Raw genomic sequence first — 19,019 nt, forward strand, 5'->3', positions numbered from 1 at the left:
GGGGCTAGAAGTGACAAAGCTGGAGCCACTCACTCTTTTTAAACACTAAAACTGAGCAGATATAACCCCGAGGCAGAAGGGGAGGACCATCGAGGGTTCTTCTAAGTAGTCATGAGCTGGCTTGGAAAATCAGGCTCTCATGCACTGAGCAAGAGAAGAATTCTTGGGACCCAAAGTGTGCTCAAAAACTAGCATCAAGTGTCCACAAGGAGCCTCAGCTTCTAGAACCGGCTTGGTCCTGTCCAGACAGGCGTTGGCAGCTTCTGTTTCCTCACAGGTAACTCCCTCCAGCTGTCCCAGCATAGCCAAGCACCTGCTGCCCAGTGTAGACTTGTTCCCCCACCGACTTGCCTGGGGGCGGGGGCGTGGGCAGCTAACCTTCACCCAGGCCCTGCCCTGAGATGAGGGAGATAGCCCTGGCCTCTCCCCTTCCCCATTCTTCCTCCCACCCCACCCCACCCCAAACAGGCCCATCCTGAGATACCTGGGAACTGCGAGGAGAATGTAGGGGTGAGAGGCCAGACTCCTCAGGTAGCCAGAGAAGAACTGGACTGACAGGTAGACAGCCTTATCGTAAACTTGAACATAATATGAAAATTTTTTATTTCTAAGTACAAAGCCAGATACTATAGATTATGAAAAACTGGCCAGAGGCCATGAAGGACAAAAAAGAAGACTCTCTTTGGCCTGGTGCCTTGTGGCCCAGGGTAGTGCCATGGGGTATGGGTGAGGGGCTGGGGGCAGCAGCAAGACTCTGGCAGGCTGTAGGGGGTGTGAGGGAGGCCAACCTGCCAGCCCCATCTGAGGGCCCAGCCCTCTGCTCCTCAGAGCCTTCCAGGACTGGGGACTGAGGGCTAAGGTTACTCTCGTCCTTTGGGGGCCACCAGTTCTCTGGCCTAGACGGCCCCAGGAAAGAAGGGGTGGGGCAGGTATGAGGCAGATGGCAGTGGGTGACGGAGGGAACATGAGCCTTTCTGCATTGGGAAACTACGTTTTTCTGCATTGGGAAACTACGTTTTCTTCCGTGGCTGCAAGTGAGTGTTTCAGGCAGCAGTTGAGAATGACGCTAGTGCACTGCTGCCTCCCAAAGCACCTTCAGTCTCTCTGGCACATCCCGTTTCAGAGAAGGTCTTGAGCCCTTGGACAGGTGGACGTGGGTCTGAGACTTAAGGCTGTAGGAGCTGAGGCTGTAGTGATGGGGGTCTGAGGCCTCCTGCAGGGGAGCTAAGGGGAGTGCAGACAGGCTGACAGGAGTGAGGGGTGCTGGTCCCAGGCGCTGTGTTCAGGCACCTCTACTGTGTCTAGGGGACACGGGCGTCTGTGAGGGCTCAGGCCTCTCCCTCCTCCCCACTGCCGTCCACGCTGGCCTGCCTCACCACCTTCCGGAACCTGGGTGTAGAGGAACGGCAAGCCTCCCTCTGCTCCTGCTCCTGCTCCTGGAAGGCCCGGGTCCGGCTGGCCACCAGTGCGGCGCTGTTGAGGGCAACCACAGACTGGCGAGAATTGAGGGCAGGCCAAGGCCCCTTGTGGACCCGCCGGCCTCCCTTAGCCTTTGAGAGCTGAGAGAAGGACCGTGGAGGGTCTTCGTCTGAAGACTCATTTGATGAGAAAACCTGGGAGGGTGAAAGTATAGGGAAGAAGAGTCACAGGAGGTCCTTCCAGGGCAGGGCCATAGGGTCCAGAGCCTGGGGAAGGGCAGGTGCAGAATGTCTGCTTCATGAACACAAAAACCTGAGCTACGCACAGGGCTGACTCCCAAGGAGCCCCTCGATGCCCCCGGCCCACGACTGCTCTCCAGCTCCCGTGGAAGGCAGCACTTACCCGCCCTCACTAGGTCTCTGCAGCTGCTCTGAAGGGACCATAGGGAGCTGCCCAGGGTACGGTCCCCATGCTCAGGTGCGCCCCCCCAGGGTCGAAAGTCGAGCACTCACTTGTCCTGGTCTTTCTCCATCCTCCCGCCACCTGCTCCCTCCCTCTGGAGGACCTCCACCCAGCCCCAGCCTCACCTCTGGCAGGTCACCGGCCCCTGAGGCGCTCTCCAGCTCTGAGGGGGGCTCCAGGAGGCTGATGGACCTCATGACCCCACGGAGGTTGATGCGGGGCCGTGGCCCAGGCTCTTCTTTTGGAGTTGCCTGGCTCTGCTCCAACCCCATAGCCATCACCTCCCCACTGCCCCCTGGTTCTGGCGGAAGAGGTGGGAATGGTGTAGAGACCTCGGGGGCCAGGGGCTCCTCTGGGGAGGCCCCACCCACTTTCTGCTCCCAGACATGGCTCTGCCGGCTGTGAGGAGGTGGCTCCGGGTCAGCTCTGAGTGACCCGGCAGCCACCCCCAGCGCCCACCGCCACCACCCCTGTCCCCTTGCCCCACACCATACCTGGCGGTCAGGATGCCCTGGTAGGTCTGCAGCTGGCGCAGGAAGCCGGGGTTGGGGCGGGCGATGGGCCGGAGCTCCTGCACGTGGCGCAGGGCCTGCTCCAGGCTCCAGCCATACTGCTTCATGGCGTACGCTACCACTGTGGCCGCCGAGCGGCTGACTCCCATCTTGCAGTGGACTAGCACCCGGGTGCCCTGCGCTCTGTGGAGGCAGGACGGGTCAGCCCCACTTCCCTGGCCCCTTGCTGCGGGCAGGGCAGGCGGCGGGCTCCCCATCCGGCAGAGGAGCAGGAAGGAAGGACCCCGAGGGCCAAAGCAGCCAGGAGGAAGGCATGGGTGCACAGCTGGGCTGGGGATAGCCTGACCTGGCGGCCTCCACAAAGCGGTGTGTCTCCTTCCAGTGGGGCAGCAGCTGGGCTGACTCCTCGTCCCAGAGGCGCACGTTGTGGTATACGAAGCGCTCGGGGTAGAAGTTGTCGATCTCTCGGGCCACGTTCAAGATGTGGCTGACCCTGCAGCAGGGATTGCAAGGCCGGGCTGACGTGGCCTAGGCCCGAGGCCCCAGGCCCATAGCCCGCCGCGTGTGTGTTTAGTTCTTCTTTCTGAGTCAGGAGGGGGCAGCGCAGTTATGTTGGGAAGCTGCGATGACTGTGGCCCTGGGCCAGTCACCCCCGCACCCCCCGCGGGGCTCGTTTCTCTCCAGTCTGGGTAGTTGCTGGCGGCACTGCGACAGTGACCCGTCTGTTATTCTCAGAAGGCAGTCCGAGACCGACCTCTAAGCTACACTCATGGGGTGGGCGTGCAGCAGCTGGCTGACAGACACCATAGCAGGCTCCCCAGAAGCCCACGGTGGACAGATGACAGGAACCTATGGGAGCAGGCAGCCGGGTCCCCCGGGAGAGGGGCGCTCCCATCTCCCCTTTACGGCATGGGGAGGGAGAAGAGTGGGCCAGGGAGCCGCTGCAAGCTGGCAGGGTGGCCGTTCTCCTGGCCTCGGGGGCAGGGTTGGAAGCAGAACTAACGGCTGCTGAGGGGACTCGGGGGGTTTCTGGCTAGGTGGCCCCTTAAGGGGAGGTCGAGCAATGGGGAAAGACGGGGTGCACAGTCGCGGGGGCCCGGAGCCCTGCCTGTTTCTCTGCAGCTCCTCCAGGTTCGCCGCGTTCCACTCCGAGCCCTAGGGACAGGGAGGGAAGCGTCATTCTCCCTCCGCCCCGCTGAGGCCTCCTCCTCTCCCCGCCCTCCCGTGCAGCTCACCAGGTAGAGGTGCGGGAAGATTCGGGAGGCCCGGTCTTGCTGGGCCATGAGCAGCAGCATCTGGTTATCGATGAAGTCGCGGTACTGTTGGAGAGGGCGGCCGAGCCGCAGCTCCAGGGCCTGGCGGATCTGCAGGCGGGAAGGAGAGGAGAGGCTCAGGGACCTCTGAGGACGGTCCCCTGTCCCATCTAGACAGAGGGGCTGAGGCCAAGCATCTGGGATTGGCTCAGGACAGGAAGAAAGCCAGGTGGGATGGCTCCAAGGAGAGTAACACCCAGGGCCCCAGTGGAGGGTCCCCCCACCCCACCCAGCTCACTCCCCAGCCCCAGCACCCAGCCCACCTCCTTAGAAGTGATGCTCTCCAGGTCACTGGTGTCCAGCACCTTCCACAGCTCGGCCCGGATGGCCTGCTCCATCTGCTCCTGTTCCAAGGGCCTGGGAGCCGAGCCGGTCAGTTCAGGGTCCCCTTTCCCACTCCGCCATAGCACACCCCTCCCCCCAGCTTCCACCCCTCCCTGCACTGACCTGCCAGGCTCAGTGCTGGGAGGCCGCAGAGACTCCAGGTCGGCCATGGCCATCCACTCGTTGAGGCAGCTCTGGTCAGAATTCAATCTGCCCTCATAGTGGCTGGCCCAGGTGAGGGCACTGCCCCCTGGCACAAGACCACTTCCTAGAGCCACCTCACATGCCTGGTGCAACACCTGGAGCGTGGCCCTGGGGCAGAGGAGCGGCCGAGTCACACTGTCCTCCCTGCTGCCCCTCCCCAGACCTTGCAGCCATCTCTGAGGAGAGGAGGCCCGTCCAGAGCTGGACCACTCCCCCTTACCACATGGTCTGGATGGAGATCGGCTTGAAGATCCGGCTCTGCCCACCAGACGTCACACTGAAGCCCCTGCCGGAGACCAGGTGTGGGTGGAACCCCACTCCCGGCTCTGGGACAGAGCCCCTGAGAGGCCCGCTCACTAACCACCTCTTGATTCTGGTCCTCAATATGTACACATCATCTGAACTTCAGAATAAGCCCCTTTTGCCAGATATGGGGCAGTGACTTGCCCAGGATCAAACAGTGACTCTCAGGCAGAGCTGAGAGCAGGCCCAGGCCGCAGACACCCAGCCCGGCGCCCCTGCCCCACCCCACGCACCACACTTGGCCACTCCACCCTCCCGTCCCTCCTCTCTCCTCTCTCCTCCCTCCAGTTGCAACCTCTCACCCGTCTCCATCTAGGTACACCTGGGTGTCACTCCAGAGAGGCAAGACCAGGCCCAGGGTGCAGCTGGGGGAGCTGGCAGGACACAGAGGGAAAGCCATTGTCCCCCAGCGCTTCACCTCCTAGCCCCCCTCCCTTCCTCTCCCTGCTCCCACCTGCTATCAGGGAAGTCCACCCCCAGGAGGACTGTCTCATCCTGGCTCACGTGATCTGTTGTGGAAACTACCAGCAAGTAGCGGAGCCGGGAGGGCCGTGCTGCCTCCAGCTGGGCTGCCTGGAGGGATGGGGAGAGAGGAGCCCAGGGTCATAATGGCCCAGAGGACCCCACTTCTCCACCTGTACACACACTGGGCCTAGGACAGACCCACCGCCATGGGCCCACTCCACACCTATCCCATTCTTCCCAGAACCCAGATCAGTGGTTACATTCCAGTGGGTTCCAAGTTCTGGATTTCACGGTCCAACAAAATGTTTAAAAAGGTTTTTCTTAAAGGGGGTGTGTGTGGAAGAAGGGGAGAATGGGCCTGACATAGATTGCCCGTTTTTATTTCTGCCTAGGAAGGAGGTTAAAAAAACCCTTTCACTTGTCATTGCCATCATTTCATTCAAGAGACATCTCTCAGCAAAGAAACATTAAGAACACAACCTCACAGTAAAAAGACAGCTTCAGTGGAATAAATTCAGCCTTACGAAAGACTACGTCTTTTTTTTCCCATTTTGCTGCGGACAGTGAGGAGTCCCACAGGAGCCGGGCCTCCCACTGCCACCTGTGTCCTGTTGCCCCATGGGTCCCTCCAGCACACCAGCTCCCGGTGGGTGCTGGGCAGGCCCCCTGAGCACCGGTCCATCTACGGACAACTCACAGGCAGGAAGGTCTTGCTGTGGCTGCGCAGAAACAGGCCCCTGTGAAATCCCAGCTCTTGGGCCTCACTGGGCCCTGCGGGCTCACGCAGGACAAACCGCCCTGTCCTTCCCCAGCCCTCCAGAGACCTGAAGACAGCCCCTTGCCCTGTTAAAAACAACTCCAGCTGAAACGGCAGGGTTGCAGGGCTTTGGATAACGGCCTCACGCCCCAGGGTGGGCCCGGCCCTCACACACTGCGCTCTGTCCTCTCCTGTTCCCACCGCAGGGCTCTGGACGGCCACTCACCAGGCGGATGTCATCCTGCGGCCTCAGCAGCTCTACCATGAGGTGGAGGTGCTGTCTCTGCTCCTGCTTCTGGGGACTCTGCAGCCCACGCCTGTCGTCTGTCTGATCCCCGTGGAGCTGCTCTTCCCCTGGGGCTTCCTTCGCTGGCTCGTGGCTGGGCTCAGCTGCATCTCCACTGTCCCCTCTGTCCTGCAGTCCCAGGACAGCCCCATGGAGCACTGCAAAGCTCTGCCTGTCAGGGCAGTGGCGAAACCATTATGACCTGTCGTACCCCTTGGGGCAGGGGCACGTCAGAATCACCTGGAGGGCCTGGTAAAACAGGTGTTGGGCCCTGTCCTAACAGTCAGTAGGTCTGGAGTGGCGGCCCGAGAATGTGAATTTCCAACCAGTTTCCCGGGGGTGCGGCCGCCACACTTTGAAAGCCACTGCCTCACAGGCTCTCAAGCCCCTAGCCCATCTATTCTTATCTGAGGGGTCTGGGGGGTTGCTCCCTTTCCCTTACCACCTGTCTAATTCAGGCCCTGTTGTCCCATCCTGTCCTTTGGCTTGTGACCACTGGCCTGAGCCAGGCTCTAATGTAGTGGGCGAAGGAGCCCCAGCTGACCAGGGGTAAGATGAAAGCAAAGGCAACCAGGTGAGCACCGCAAGCCGGCCCACCCGCCTGCCGTTCCCACTGGCGACACTGCCCCACATATCCAGTAGTTGGCTTTGGCTGCGAGCCCTCCAGGACGGCAGTGGCCAGGCCCGGCGGCTGGATGACTGACTGCGTTGAGGCGAAGCTCTCACCTTCGTTGGAGCCGGCTTCTCCGCTTGGAGACTTGGTCCTGCTGGGAAAGGGGCCCCAGGGTGCAGTGAGGATGGGGAAGGTCTCTCCTCTCAGGTATGCTGGGGCGGGGGGATCACCCCCAGAGAGTGGAACTAGAAAAGGTGTCAGAGACCCTTCCCACCCTTGTCTACTCTCCACCGGAGGCACTGGGGGGTCCTGGGCCCAGGTCTAGCTAGGAAAGCAGGGGGTTAAAGGTGGGTGGGGTGCTAGCGTTTGGCACAGGTCTGGGCCAGGAGGGAGGTTAGGCCTCCGTACGCTTGTGCTCAGGGAGCCGATTCTTGACTCAGTCCGAGTTCTTGGGCGTCTAGGGACCCCCCCAGCCCCCTCTAGCCTGAGCCTTGGGGTCCCCCTCCACACACCCCCAGGCTTGCGGGACGGCTGCCCCTGGGCAGGATGCGCTTCCCCCAGGCCCAGCAGGCAGCCAACTGCGTGGGCAGGACCACAGCAAAGTGAGACTCACCGCGGGCCCCACAGGCGTGGAGCAGCCACTGGCTGGGGGCGAGCGGCTCACTGTTACCAGGGCCATGGGCCAGGCCGGGGGCACCTGGGCCAGCACTGGGCACAGAGCCCTCCCACAGCCGCCTGGACAGTCCCTGCCCAGCAGGACCAGGAAGGAGAGAGCGGAGCCACCAGGGCCTGGCACCTCCTCGGGGGCGGCCCTTAAAGGGCCAGACACCCCTCCAGCCCAGCCGGTGGAGCCAACACCAAGTGGCCGCCGCCCCTCCCCTGGCGTCTCCCCAGGTTCTGCCCACCTCCCCCCCACCGCCCACCCCCCCAAACACGTTGGGGGCGGAGCCGAGGCTGGGCGCAGGTGCCAGCGAGGCGACCAGCAGGGAAGGAGCCGAGCCGTTGGTATGGCAGCTTTCTGTCTGCGGCTGGCTGGGGTTCGGTCCTTCCTCCCAAGAAGCACACCTGGCCCTGCCCTCCCTGCCCCGCCCAGTTAGGTCACCTGAGCTCTGCTTTGGGCCTCAATTGTTCAGTTACCCAGCAGAGAGGGGCCCTAGGGAGGCAGGTGTTGGAGGACACAGGTCTTGGATAGGATCAGACGCTGTGCGTCTTAAGTGGGGAGGGGCACCCCAAACGTATTTCTCCATGCTGGTTGGCCCTCATGCTTCCACTCCCTGCATGAATCACTGGGAGACATGCAAAGCTTCAGGGGAAATCAGCTGGGATTTAGAACCCGAGACCCACAGGAGACCCTCAGGGCCACCCTGGGCCTTCAGTGCAGGGCTGAGCAGGGTCACAGCTGCAGCAAGGAGGTGACTCGCCCGAAGCCACTCCGACAGAACACGCTGGAACAGGAGCGGGAGCCCAGGCCGGGGGTGCAGGGGGCTCTGGCTGTACGGAGTCCGAAGGCCAGCCTTGCCCCTTCCCTGGTAGGAGCATGAGTGGCTTCTGGGAAAGCCAGACTGGCTGGCAGGTGAAAGCTGGGTCTCCAGTAGGTGAGACAGGGCTCGGGAGCACCTCCTCTAAGGGCACTGGGCACATGTTTCTTCATTTTACCTCCCAGAAGCCATGGGGAGTGGGAGGTGGTCTCATTTTACAGCTGAAGAAACAGCCTCAGAGAGGCTAAGGGAGCCACGGCCAGGACTCGAACCCCGGTCTCAGGCCATCGCCCGTGGTCTCCCCTCAGCGCCCCACCCCCCAGTATCCCCCCATTGAGCAGAGCAAGCCTGCTGCTGAAGGTCTCTTTATTTCCATCCTGGTCTCCAGCGCAAGCCCACCCCCAGGGCTCCAGGCCCCAAACTCAGCAGCAGACAGTTTATAAATAAATAAGTTAGAAAAGCGGGTGGGAGAGCGGCCCAGACAGCCCTCCCAGGGCCGGGCGCTCAGTGCTCTGTGAGCGAGAGCCGCAGGATCCGCTGCAAGTCTTCCTCTTCCTGCTGCCCTCGCCGCTCACGCTCCTCCTGTTCCCGCGAGGACAACTCCAGGGCCAGGCGGAGCTGCTCCTCAAAGCTTGGGGGCGGCAGGGCAGGGGGCGTCCTATGAGGGGATCCCGGACCCCTGGGCTCTGTGGACATCCTCAGGCTTTCCTGGAGGGCCCTTCCAGGCAAGGCGTGAGAGGGAGAGCAGACCAGTGAGCACCAAGGCTCGGGGAGGAGGCCAAGGGCTGGGACATGGCTTCGGAGGACAAAGACAAAGACAGGGTGGCTGGAACCTGGGAGACCAGAGAGAAGGTAGGGCCCTGTCTCCCCATCCTGCATGCTGCCTTCAGCGGTGGGCAGAAATGCTGATGGAGAGTGACCCTGGGCAGGGGTCCTGGGACCAGCACCTGCCTGCTACCCACCCTCACGAGCCAAGGACTGCTGGCGGGCAGGTCCCTGAGGCAGGGCAGGACTGAGACATGGACCCAATAGGTCCCAGAGGGCCTCACCGCTCCAGCTGACGCTGCTCCTCATACGCCGTGGCTTGGGGAGGAGGGTGGGCACCAGGCCGAGTGTTGGTCAGGGCTTCCCAGACAGTCACCTACGGCACCAGGAGCCCAGAGCTGTCACCTCTGCTGGCCCGGTGCCCAGCCAGGGCCTAGCCCTACGTGTGCCCACCTGCTCCGCCTCCGTGCCCGCCTCAAGCAGGCTCTGCTGGATGGCGAACTGCAGCAGGTCATCATCTTCGTCACGGAGGGGCTCACTGCGCTCCGCGCCCAGCACGCTGTACCCCTCGGGCACCTCGAACACGGCAGGGTCCACCTCACACGGGAAAGGGCTCCCTGGGTGGCAGAGGGGCCACACTCAGCCCCCAGGACCCAGAGGCCAGACGCCGTGCCACCCCCTCCCTCCCGCACTGCTACCTGGAGCTTCGACAGCAGAGCCAGGGGCCGGCACCCACACCGAGCTCAGCGGCTCGTCACAGCCACACAGGTTGCCGAAGGTGATGCGGGCGTTGAGCACGTGGAAAAGGGGAATCTCTGGGAGGGAAGCCAAGCCTGAGCTGCTGCAGCAGGGGCCCACCTGTGCCTGGCCCCCGCGGCCACGCGCACCCCAGCCCCTGGGGCCGCCCTCTCACCAATCTTGACCGGGAAGCCGGGTGGGAGGCGCAAGGTGATGAAGTCTCGCAGCTTGGCAAAGTGAGCGTTGCTGATGGCCATTAGGTCGATGATAGGTGTCACCTGGTCACCCAGGGACAGCGGGTGCTCCTCACTCAGCCACAGTGTTGCCTTGAACCTGCCCAGCCGACCGAGGACGTGGGCTGAGGAACCTCTGGTAGCCCCTCTGCTAAGGCCCATTCACTCCGGACAGCTGCCTTTACTCACGCCCTCCGCCTGGCCTGGGGCACCCTCCTCTCTGCTCAGCTGCTCCTGCCCGCCTCCCCGGGAGTGTGTGTCCTTCTGGCCCTTTGGCCTGAGCTGCCCCCAGACCCTGGGTCCAGACTAGAGCCTACAGTGGTTTGTGCCGGCTCAACCTGTCTAGATGAGGGCGGGGCTGGGCTGCCGGCTTCAGTCTGGGCCTCATCTGCAGCCCCGTCCTCAGCCCACAGCTGGCCAGCGCCTCACACTCTGCCATACTTTGGGTTCCAGCACAGACCAGGGGTCAGGACCTACGGGGTTCAAATCCACTGGGCGGCTGAGAAAGGCCACAGCAGGTCCCCAGGATGGTGCTGGGCCCATCGTAAGCCGTGTCATGGGCCATCAGACCCTCACGGTACCCCTGTGGGGAGGCAGCCAGTGTGACTGTTCTCATTTACTGAGGAGACGCTCTTGCAGGGGGAGACGTTTCCACAGGCCGCAAAGCCAGGAGGTGGCAGAGCAGCGGCCCCTTCCCACTCTGCAAGCTGGCCCCCCGCAAGTATGCGTTACACTGAACAGAAAATGATACATGGGTGGTGCTGCCCACTCGTTCATTCACTCGTCAAAGAACAGCGACCAGTCCTCTGGGCCAAGCCCCGAGCTGGGTGCCCAGGACCATGGATAAGACGGACCCGGCTCCTGCCCCCAGGAAGTGGAGGAGGGAAACCAACTGGGTGAGCGGGGCCCCCATTCCGGTGGGCCCCACGTGTGACAGGAGTCTGCTAGGGCTCAGAAGAACCAAGCAGGGTCCCTGTCCTTGAGGGCAGTCTCCAGCCAGCCCCCTGACCTCACCTCTGTACTTTGCTGGACATCTCGATGGGGCGGCCGATGTTCCGCGACTCCAGGCTGAAGTTGGGGTCAAAGTATTCATCGGGGGAAATGGCTGTGGGGTTGGTGGGGCTGGCTGCCTGCTGCACGGGAGCCTGGGTAGGCCCCGGGACCTGGCTTAGCGCGCGAGATGGCGCCTGCCTGGCCCCGCCCAGTGGCCCCCCAGCCCCTGACCCCCAGCCCTGGCTCACCCCGTTGTGGGAGGAGTGCTGCTGGGCCATCCCGAGGAAGGACTGGAATGGAGTCTTTCCCCCTAAGGAGAAGGGTGGGAGCCATGAGGGGGCTTTGGGCCACTGCCCCCAGACTGCCGCCCTCCACCCTGGGAGCCTCTTGTCTAGGGGGAGACGGAGCAGATAGCAATGAGGTGGCCTCCCGGCTTGCCCCAGATACTCTGGCCCGCCCAGACCAGGGCGACCCCACCACATGGAGTAACTGGGCAGGAGGCAGGCGCACCTGGGTTTACCTTTGCTCCTCGACTTGTCCTGATCAGACAGGTGCTCTGTGCGTGTGCGTGTCACCAGCTCCACATTGGTGGCACTGTATACCTGGGGAGCAGGAGGAATACAAGGGGAGCTGGGGGCTCAGGGCCTGTTCCCCATACTCAGCCTCACCAGCACAGGACCCAAGTCCTCCTGTCCCCAGGAACAGATGACATCTCACTCCCCACAGTGGAGGTGGCAGAGTCTGAACCCCGGGGAGTCACTAATGAGAGGAAAACGGTCCTCGTTTCATCTTGGTGTCTTGGGCGGGGGCCCAGGCTGGGGGCCCGTGCTGTGGGTGATCCCTACGTGCTCGGCAGGGGCTGGGTGCTCAGGTCCCACTGAGTTCCCACGGCCACACAGGGCTTTCAGAGCCCACAGGCTACTCTGTCTCTCCCTCCACTTGGGTGGCTGTGGAGAAGGGGCGGAGTTCCTGGGCCTTGTCTCCTACCCAAGCCCCCACCACCAGCCTCTCCTGCCTTGGCCTCGTAGCCGCTAACGGTTTCCATCTTCTCAGACCGCCAGCCCCAGATACCACATTTGTTCCTGAAACAGACCAAACGGGAGCTGGTGAGGACCTACACCCCTCAATCCGGGCCAAAGCCTTCCCTTCTAAAGACCCCCTCTGATTAGCCTTCTCACTGTGAGGCACGCAGGGGCCTTGAAGAGGGTGCCTGGATAGCTGAGACAGCTGGACATGAACTGGGGACTAGAGATTACTAGGGAATTACTGTTAATTTTGTTAGCTATGTTAATGGTGTTGGGGCTGGGTTTAAAAAACATCCTTATTTGGCTAGAGTCATGTGTGGAACCATTTAATGGTGAAATGATATGATATCTGGGATGTGCTTTGAAACAGTCCAAGGCAAAAGAAAAAAAGATGAGGAAGGATCGATTCAACAAGATTGGCAAGATGTTGATAAAGGCTGAAGTTGAGTGATGAGCACATTATACTTTTCTCTCTTCTTTCCATAATAAAAAGTTAAGAATAAAAGTATGTCTGATTCAACAATAATAGTTGGAGACGTCAATACCCTATTTTCAATAATGGATAGAAGATTAACAGTAGAAGATTAATAAGTAGACAGAAGATCAACAAGGAAACAGGACTTGAACAACACCATAAACTAGACTTAATAGACTTCCTTAAAACACTCCACCCAACAGTCACAGAATACACATTCTTCTCAAGTGCACATGGAACATTCATTCATCAGGACATAAAAGCCTCAGTAGAATTTAAAAGAAATCGAACAATGTATGTTCTCCGATCACAATGAAATGAAATTAGAAATCAATAACAGAAAAAAGATTTCGGAAATTCACAAATATGGGAAAGTAAACAACACACTCCCAAATAACCAAAGGATCAAAGAATAAATCAAAAAGGAAATTAAAACATACTTTGAAATGACTGGAAATGAAGATACAACATATCAAAACTTTTATGGGACACAGCTAAAGCAGTGCTTAGAGAGAAAGTCATAGGTGTAAACAAGAAAGAAGAAAGATCTCAAATCGATAACCTTACTTTCTATATTAAGACATTTCTATATTAAGAGCACACTAAATCCACAGCAAGCAGAAAGAATAAATATTAGAGTGAAAAATTAATGAAATACAGAATGGAAAAACAATAAAAAAAAAATCAATTAAACCAAAAGTTGGTTCTTTGACAAGATCAACAAAATTGGCAAACCTTTAGCTAGACTGGCCAAGAAAAGACATAACTCAAATTACTAGAATCGAAAACAAAAGAGAGAGCATTACTACTGACATTACAGAATAAAAAGGATTATAAAAGAATTCAACAAGCAATTGTGCCCAAATTAGATAATTTAGATTAAATGGACAAATCCAAAAGAGACAAAAACAAACAAAACGAACTCAAGAAGAAATAATCTAATAGACCTGTAACAAATAAAGAGATTAAAGGAAAAAAAAAAAAAAAAAAAAACTACCCACAAAGAAAAACCCAAGCCCAGATGGCTTCACCAATGAATCTCACCAAACATTTAAAGAAGAATTAATGTCAATTATTCACAAACTCTTGCAAAAAAGAGACAAGGGGGGTGATACTGCCTAACGCATTCTATGAGGCATTGCCCGGATACTACAACCAAAGACATCACAAAATAAATAAATAAATAAATAAATAATGAAGAAAAAAAACCTACGGATCAATATTCCTCATGAATATGAACACAAAATACTAGCTAACCAAATCTAGCTACATATGAAAAGAATTATACACCATGACCAAGTGGAATTTATCCCAAGAATACAAGGTTGGTTCAATTACTGAAAATCAATTGATGTAACACATATCAATAGAATACAAATAAAAGTCACAGGATCATATCGATAGACACAGAAAAAGCATCTGACAAAATTCAAATCCTTTCATGATAAAAACACTCAACTTACTAGGAATAGAAGAGAACTTCTTCAATCTGATAAAGGGTACCCACAACTAACATCATACTTAATGGTGAAAGACTAAATGCTTTTCCCCTAAGGTCAGAAACAAGATAAAAATGTCTGCTCTTGCCACTTCCATTCAACATTCTACTGGAGGTTCTAGCTGAAATAATTAGACAAGAAAAATAAATAAAAGGCATCTAGGCTGGAAAGAAAGAAGGAATACTATCTCTATTAAGAGATGACGTGATCTTACGTATAAAAAATAATAAGAAATCCACTAAAAACCCATTAAAACAAAAAATGAGGTTTTTGAGTTTAGCGAGGTTGTAGGATATAAGATCAACATACAAAAATCAATTGTATTGGTATAGATTTGCAATGAACAATTCAAAAATGTAATAAAGAAATAATTCCATTTATGGTAGCATCAAAAAGAATAAAATACTTGGAATAAATTTATCAAAAGAAGTACAAACTTCTTTTGTACTTCTGTTGTTCAATTTGACCCTTGAACAACACGGCGGGGGGGTGGGGGGTGGGGGGTGGTCCAATCCCCATGCAACTGAAAATCCATATAACTGTCGACTCCCTCAAAACTTTACTGCAGTCTACTCTTCGCATCCTCAGTTGGATGCAACCAACTGAGGTTAGGAATCTGTAGTTGGGAAACCACAGTTGGGAATTAGAATCAGAATCCCATTGACTTCTTTGTAGAAATTAACAAGCTAAATCAGGAATTCATATGAAATTACAGGACCCAGAATACCCAAAATAATCCTGAGAAAGATGAACAAAGTCAGAAGACTCACACTTTTCCAATTTCAAAACTCACTACAAAACAATACCAATTAAGATCGTGTGGTACTGGTACAAAGATAGACATATAGATCGATGAAATAAAACTGAGAGTTCAGAAATAAACCCATACATCCATGGTCAATTGATTTTCCACAAGGATGCCACAACCATTCAATGGGAAAACAACAATCTTTTTTAACAAATAGTGCTCAGACAACTGGATAGTCACATGTAAAAGAATTTATAAATTCCCGCCATGTATAAATATTAACTCAAAGGGGATCAACGACCTGAATGTAAGAGCTAAAGGTATAAAACTTTCAGAAGAAAACATAGAAGAAAATCTTCATGACTTTGGATTTGGCAAAGTATTGTTAGATGTAAAACTAAAAGCACAAACAACAAAAGAAAAAGCAGATAAACTGAACTTCATAAAAATTAGAAACTTTTGTGCTTCAAGGACACCATCAAGAAAGTGAAAGACAACTCACAGAATGGGAGAAAGTATGTGCGAATCGTACATCTGATAAGGGATTTATATTTAGAATTAATAAAGAACTCTTACAACCCAATAATAAGAGAAAATTCGATTTTTTAAATGGGCAAAGGATCCAAATAGACACTTCTCCAAAGAAGATATACAAATGGCTAATAAGCACACGAAAAGGTGTTCGACATCATTTGCATTTTGAAAATGCAAATCAAAACCACAATGAGATACCACTTCACACTTGATAGAACAGTTCTAATCCAAAAATAAGTAAATAAGCGAACATTAAGTGTTGGTGAGGATGTGGAGAAACTAGAATCCTCAGACACTGCAGGTGGGACTATGAAATACTACAGCCCCTTTGGTAAACGGCCTGACAGTTCTTCAAACAATTAAACATCCAGTTAGCACATGACCCAGCAACTTCACTCCTAAGTAGATACCCAAGAGAAACAAAAACAGGTGTTCACACAAAAATTTGTACACTGATGTATATGGCAGCATTATTCATAATGGTTGAAAGGTGGAAATAATCCTGATTTGAACGACCGAGCAAAATGTGGTGTATTCAGCCACAAAAGGAAACAAAATAGTTATATGCCACGTTTTGGTTGAACTTTGAAAACAGTCATGCTAAGTAAAAGAAGCTAGTTACAAAAGATCACTTATTATATGATTCTATTCATAGGAAACGTACAGAATAGAAAAATCTAGAGACAGAAAGTAGATTAGTAGTTGCTGAGCGCTGAGGGAGGGGATGAGGGGATGGGAATGGTAGCTAAAGGATACAAGGTTTCTTTTTTGAGGTGATGAAATAGTCTAAAACTGACTGTGGTGATGGTTGCAGATCTGTGAATGTATTAAAAACCACTGAATTGTACACTTTAAATAGGTGAACTGTACAGTATATGAAAATTATCTCAACCAAACTGTTTTTTTCTTTTTAAGGGTTTCCAGAGCCTGTTTTTGGAACTGGGGCACATGTTGTCACAGAAATGATGGTCTGGCTGGAAGGGTCAGGTTCCTGCGCTACCAAAGGACCCTGGCCTGACACAGCCGTACGACTGAGAGAACTGCCGTGCAAACGGCTGCCCTGAACCACAGCCTAAATCATTTTTATGAGAAAATATGTAAGGTCAGGTGTCAAGGAACTGGGGACACTCTGACCTAGCCTCCTCCCCGGGAAGACAGCTGCCAGGACAGACAGGCATGCGGGGACTCAGAGGTTGCCAGAGGATGTGCGGGCAGTTTGGGCGAGGCACTGGGCCTGCAGTGACCCGCTCCCTGATCTGAGTGGCCTCTGCGAGTGGCTCAGCCTCCCAGAGGCCTGAACCAGGAGCCTGCAGTGTGGCCAGGCCCCAACTAACCTCTCGAAGGCCACGTTGCGAGTGTCCAGGTGAGTGGAGACGATAGGAGAGGTGAGGCGGCTGGCCACATGCTCCTCACTGGGCCGCATGGCGGCCAGCAGCGCTTCTGGCTCATGCACGGCGAGCCCCAGCGTCTCCGTGTGCACCACCTGCCGGTCGTGGTCCACTTCCATCACCAGGGCTCCTGCCTCTGCCAGCCGGTGGGTAGATGCGGACAAGTCAGTGCTAGGCCCCAGGCAGCAGGTGGGAGGCCATCATGCTGCCTCAGCCCCCTGCTGCTCAGAGGGTGCGGCCTCAGCCCTGGGTCCCCTCCACCCCAACCTTGTTTCCACATCTGGAGAGCGGACAGAAAGGACAGCGTCACCTCGTAAGCCCCAGGAGAGACCTGGAAGCCACAGCGAGCCCCCGCTGAGCTCACCCTGGCCCTTGAAAATGAAGCTCCTCCGGCCACGCTGCCAGGTCATGTGCTCGAAGCCCAGGAGACTGGTGTCCACGCGCAGGCTCTCGCCCCGCTTCCACACACGGTACACGTCACTTGGGCACATCTTGGACACCAGGGGCACTGCGGAGGGCACAGAGGTCACTGAGGTCCTCTCCCAAAGGCCCTCCCCCAGGCCGAGCAGCCCCCACTCACCCCAGCTGGTGAACTCCCACTTCATCTCCACGTAGAAGTCGGGAGCCTGAGATAGACCAGAGGGCCTGTCAGGGCCCTGACGGGTGCCGGGGGCCAGTGGGCCGGGGGGCTCCTTGTCCACAGGTCTTCTTCTGGGAGCCCACCCTTCGGCAAGTCCTGACGCACTTCCATGGCTCTGCCATAGCCCCACCCCCACCAAACCCCACCCAGGAAAGAAAGGGTGGGCCAAGTGGGGCCCTAAAAAGTCTTCAGGTGATCAGGCTGTAAGCATCTGGAGGCCTGGGGGCCAGTCTCCACCTGGCCACTAGCCCTCTGGGGGGCCCTGGGGGAGCACCTGCCTGCTCATCTGTAAAGAGGGCACAGGGGCCCCTTGAGGGCCTGCCCCTGGGGGGGAGCAGGAGATAGTGTGCTCTCTCAGCTCACCTCTGCCCCGCCCCCCAAAGTTTGAAAAGCGGGGACAGATAATCCAGGAATCCAGGCCATGTCAGTGAAGTCGGGTGAAACCCTCCCTCCAGAAAATCTGCATTCACCAGGGGGCCCGTGGTGTAAAGCTCTGTTGAGATTTCTGGCACTAGGGGACCCTCAAGGCCAGCTGAGGGTCTCCTCCCAAAGGTCCCACTTTCATCCACGTGGCCCTGGGCTGAGGTCAAAAGAGAGGGACCTCGTTGAGAGTGTCGGGAAAGCATGCTGCACAGGCTGGGTGCCCTTCCAAGGCCAGGCCTGTCACGAGTGACGAGGGTGACCCCCATGCAGTCTGTCACTGCCCCCTGCCATGGCACGCCACCCCTCTTCCTGGCCACACTCCTGTGCCCTGCTGCACCTGGCGGAGTTTGTTGAGCAGTTCCGGAATGCCAGCCAGCCTCTGTGTGGCCCTCTGGTAGTCCCGGTACTGGAGCACCAGCTGCACCATCTCAGGGTCCCCAGTACTGACGGCCTCCTGCAGGACTGGGGGCACCGGGCTGCTGAGGGGTGCTCTCTGAAAGTCCCCGGGAATGGCCACTCGCCAACCCCGCTGCTAGCCTCAAGAGAGCCCCTTTGCCCTCTGCAGTACCTGCCCAGCCCTGGCAGCTCTCTTTGCCCACGTTGGCATTGTGTCGAAGGAGGACTCTCACAGACTCCAGGTTCCCCAAGGACACGGCCAGCTCCAGGGGAGTGCGCCCCCGGGGGTCCTCCTGTTCAATGTCGTGCTGGGGGAGATGCGACACTCAGCACAGGGCAAGTAAGGAGAGGCAGAGACAAGACCACTGGGCTGAACAGGGTTGGGAGTCACTGCGCGAAGTAAGGCAGACAGGCAGTGGAAATGACAGGGGGTGGCCTACTTGTCCCCGCAGGGATGGGGAAGGGGCAGGTGGGAAGGGCCTGTCCACCTCTCCTGTGCTCTGTCAGGGTCAGAGCTAGGGGTCCGGTAGAGGGGCCTGGTCAGGCAGAGGCGGAGCTGCGATGTCAAGAGTTTGGACCGGCCTGGGGACCAGGTCTGCGCTGCTCCTTCTCAGCCTGGCTCAGGGGTGCTGCGGCGCGAGGTCAGGGGCTGGATGCAGTGCGCAGCGAGGAGATGGGCGAGGCCCAGCGCTGGGGGGCGAGGCCGGAGGCTCAAGCACAGGGGGAGGTCACCTAGGCTTCGGATTGGGCCGGGGAGGGTGCGCTGGGAATCGCTGCGGCGCCGAGCAGGGGCGGGAGGCCTTCACGATGGAGGCCACAGCTTTGGGTAGGGGACCCGGAGGACGGCCCGGGTGCCCGGCGGGCCTCACCTGGCGGCTGTGCAGGGCGGCCTCCAGTTCGCGGTGCCGGTTCGCCCAAACGAGCCGGTGCAGCGGGAAGGTGGGGCCCGGGCCGGCCATGCTGGGCCTCAGCGCCGCATCCCGGGCGGGCGGGCGGGCGTGGCGGGGGTGGCCCGGCCCCGCCTCG

At 56.9% G+C, this 19,019-nt stretch overlaps 2 protein-coding genes across 9 annotated transcripts; both read right to left on the reverse strand.

Moving 5' to 3' along the window:
* Positions 1-574: 574 nt before the first annotated feature.
* SSH3 (slingshot protein phosphatase 3) lies at positions 575-7,472 on the reverse strand. Of its 5 annotated transcripts, none has more exons than XM_039840723.1 (15): positions 7,272-7,472; positions 6,772-6,809; positions 5,986-6,217; positions 4,992-5,110; positions 4,840-4,911; positions 4,455-4,520; positions 4,154-4,342; positions 3,970-4,063; positions 3,629-3,757; positions 3,502-3,548; positions 2,740-2,886; positions 2,376-2,576; positions 2,007-2,280; positions 1,377-1,613; positions 575-1,138 (listed from the first exon to the last, which is right to left on the reverse strand). In XM_039840723.1, the coding sequence occupies exons 1-15, from the start codon at positions 7,335-7,337 to the stop codon at positions 1,067-1,069; spliced, it is 1,983 nt and encodes a 660-aa protein (XP_039696657.1). In that variant the 5' UTR covers positions 7,338-7,472; the 3' UTR covers positions 575-1,066. The 5 variants fall into 5 exon arrangements, with proteins under 5 accessions (XP_039696657.1, XP_039696656.1, XP_039696659.1 ...); XM_039840722.1 differs by having other exon boundaries at positions 6,772-6,812; XM_039840725.1 differs by having other exon boundaries at positions 575-1,613; positions 7,272-7,471.
* A 1,013-nt stretch (positions 7,473-8,485) lies between these two features.
* ANKRD13D (ankyrin repeat domain 13D) lies at positions 8,486-19,019 on the reverse strand. 4 transcript variants are annotated; one of them, XM_039840730.1, is made up of 15 exons: positions 18,863-19,019; positions 18,166-18,301; positions 17,935-18,059; positions 17,115-17,160; positions 16,899-17,042; positions 16,481-16,664; positions 11,881-11,947; positions 11,386-11,467; positions 11,114-11,175; positions 10,887-11,017; positions 9,815-9,972; positions 9,600-9,716; positions 9,355-9,518; positions 9,186-9,277; positions 8,486-8,932 (listed from the first exon to the last, which is right to left on the reverse strand). In XM_039840730.1, the coding sequence occupies exons 1-15, from the start codon at positions 18,950-18,952 to the stop codon at positions 8,641-8,643; spliced, it is 1,890 nt and encodes a 629-aa protein (XP_039696664.1). In that variant the 5' UTR covers positions 18,953-19,019; the 3' UTR covers positions 8,486-8,640. The 4 variants fall into 4 exon arrangements, with proteins under 4 accessions (XP_039696664.1, XP_039696665.1, XP_039696663.1 ...); XM_039840731.1 differs by having other exon boundaries at positions 8,486-8,854; positions 16,481-16,670; XM_039840729.1 differs by having other exon boundaries at positions 16,481-16,670.

This window comes from Pteropus medius, unplaced genomic scaffold, assembly GCF_902729225.1.
Source record: "Pteropus medius unplaced genomic scaffold, Ma_sr-lr_union100, whole genome shotgun sequence".
In the NCBI taxonomy this organism is placed as follows: Eukaryota; Metazoa; Chordata; class Mammalia; order Chiroptera; family Pteropodidae; genus Pteropus; species Pteropus medius.

Excerpts from the sequence above, each read along its gene's own strand:
- SSH3 (XM_039840722.1), bottom strand. The coding sequence starts at position 7,337 with ATGGCCCTGGTAACAGTGAGCCGCTCGCCCCCAGCCAGTGGCTGCTCC. Across the intron at positions 3,758-3,969 it reads AGAGCATCACTTCTAAGGAG|ATCCGCCAGGCCCTGGAGCT; the intron begins GTGGGCTGGGTG and ends TCCCGCCTGCAG. Across the intron at positions 2,281-2,375 it reads CAGGGCATCCTGACCGCCAG|CCGGCAGAGCCATGTCTGGG; the intron begins GTATGGTGTGGG and ends ACCTCCTCACAG.
- ANKRD13D (XM_039840729.1), bottom strand. The coding sequence starts at position 18,952 with ATGGCCGGCCCGGGCCCCACCTTCCCGCTGCACCGGCTCGTTTGGGCG. Across the intron at positions 9,717-9,814 it reads CGGCTTCCCGGTCAAGATTG|AGATTCCCCTTTTCCACGTG; the intron begins GTGAGAGGGCGG and ends CTTCCCTCCCAG. Across the intron at positions 9,278-9,354 it reads CGGGCACGGAGGCGGAGCAG|GTGACTGTCTGGGAAGCCCT; the intron begins GTGGGCACACGT and ends CTGGTGCCGTAG.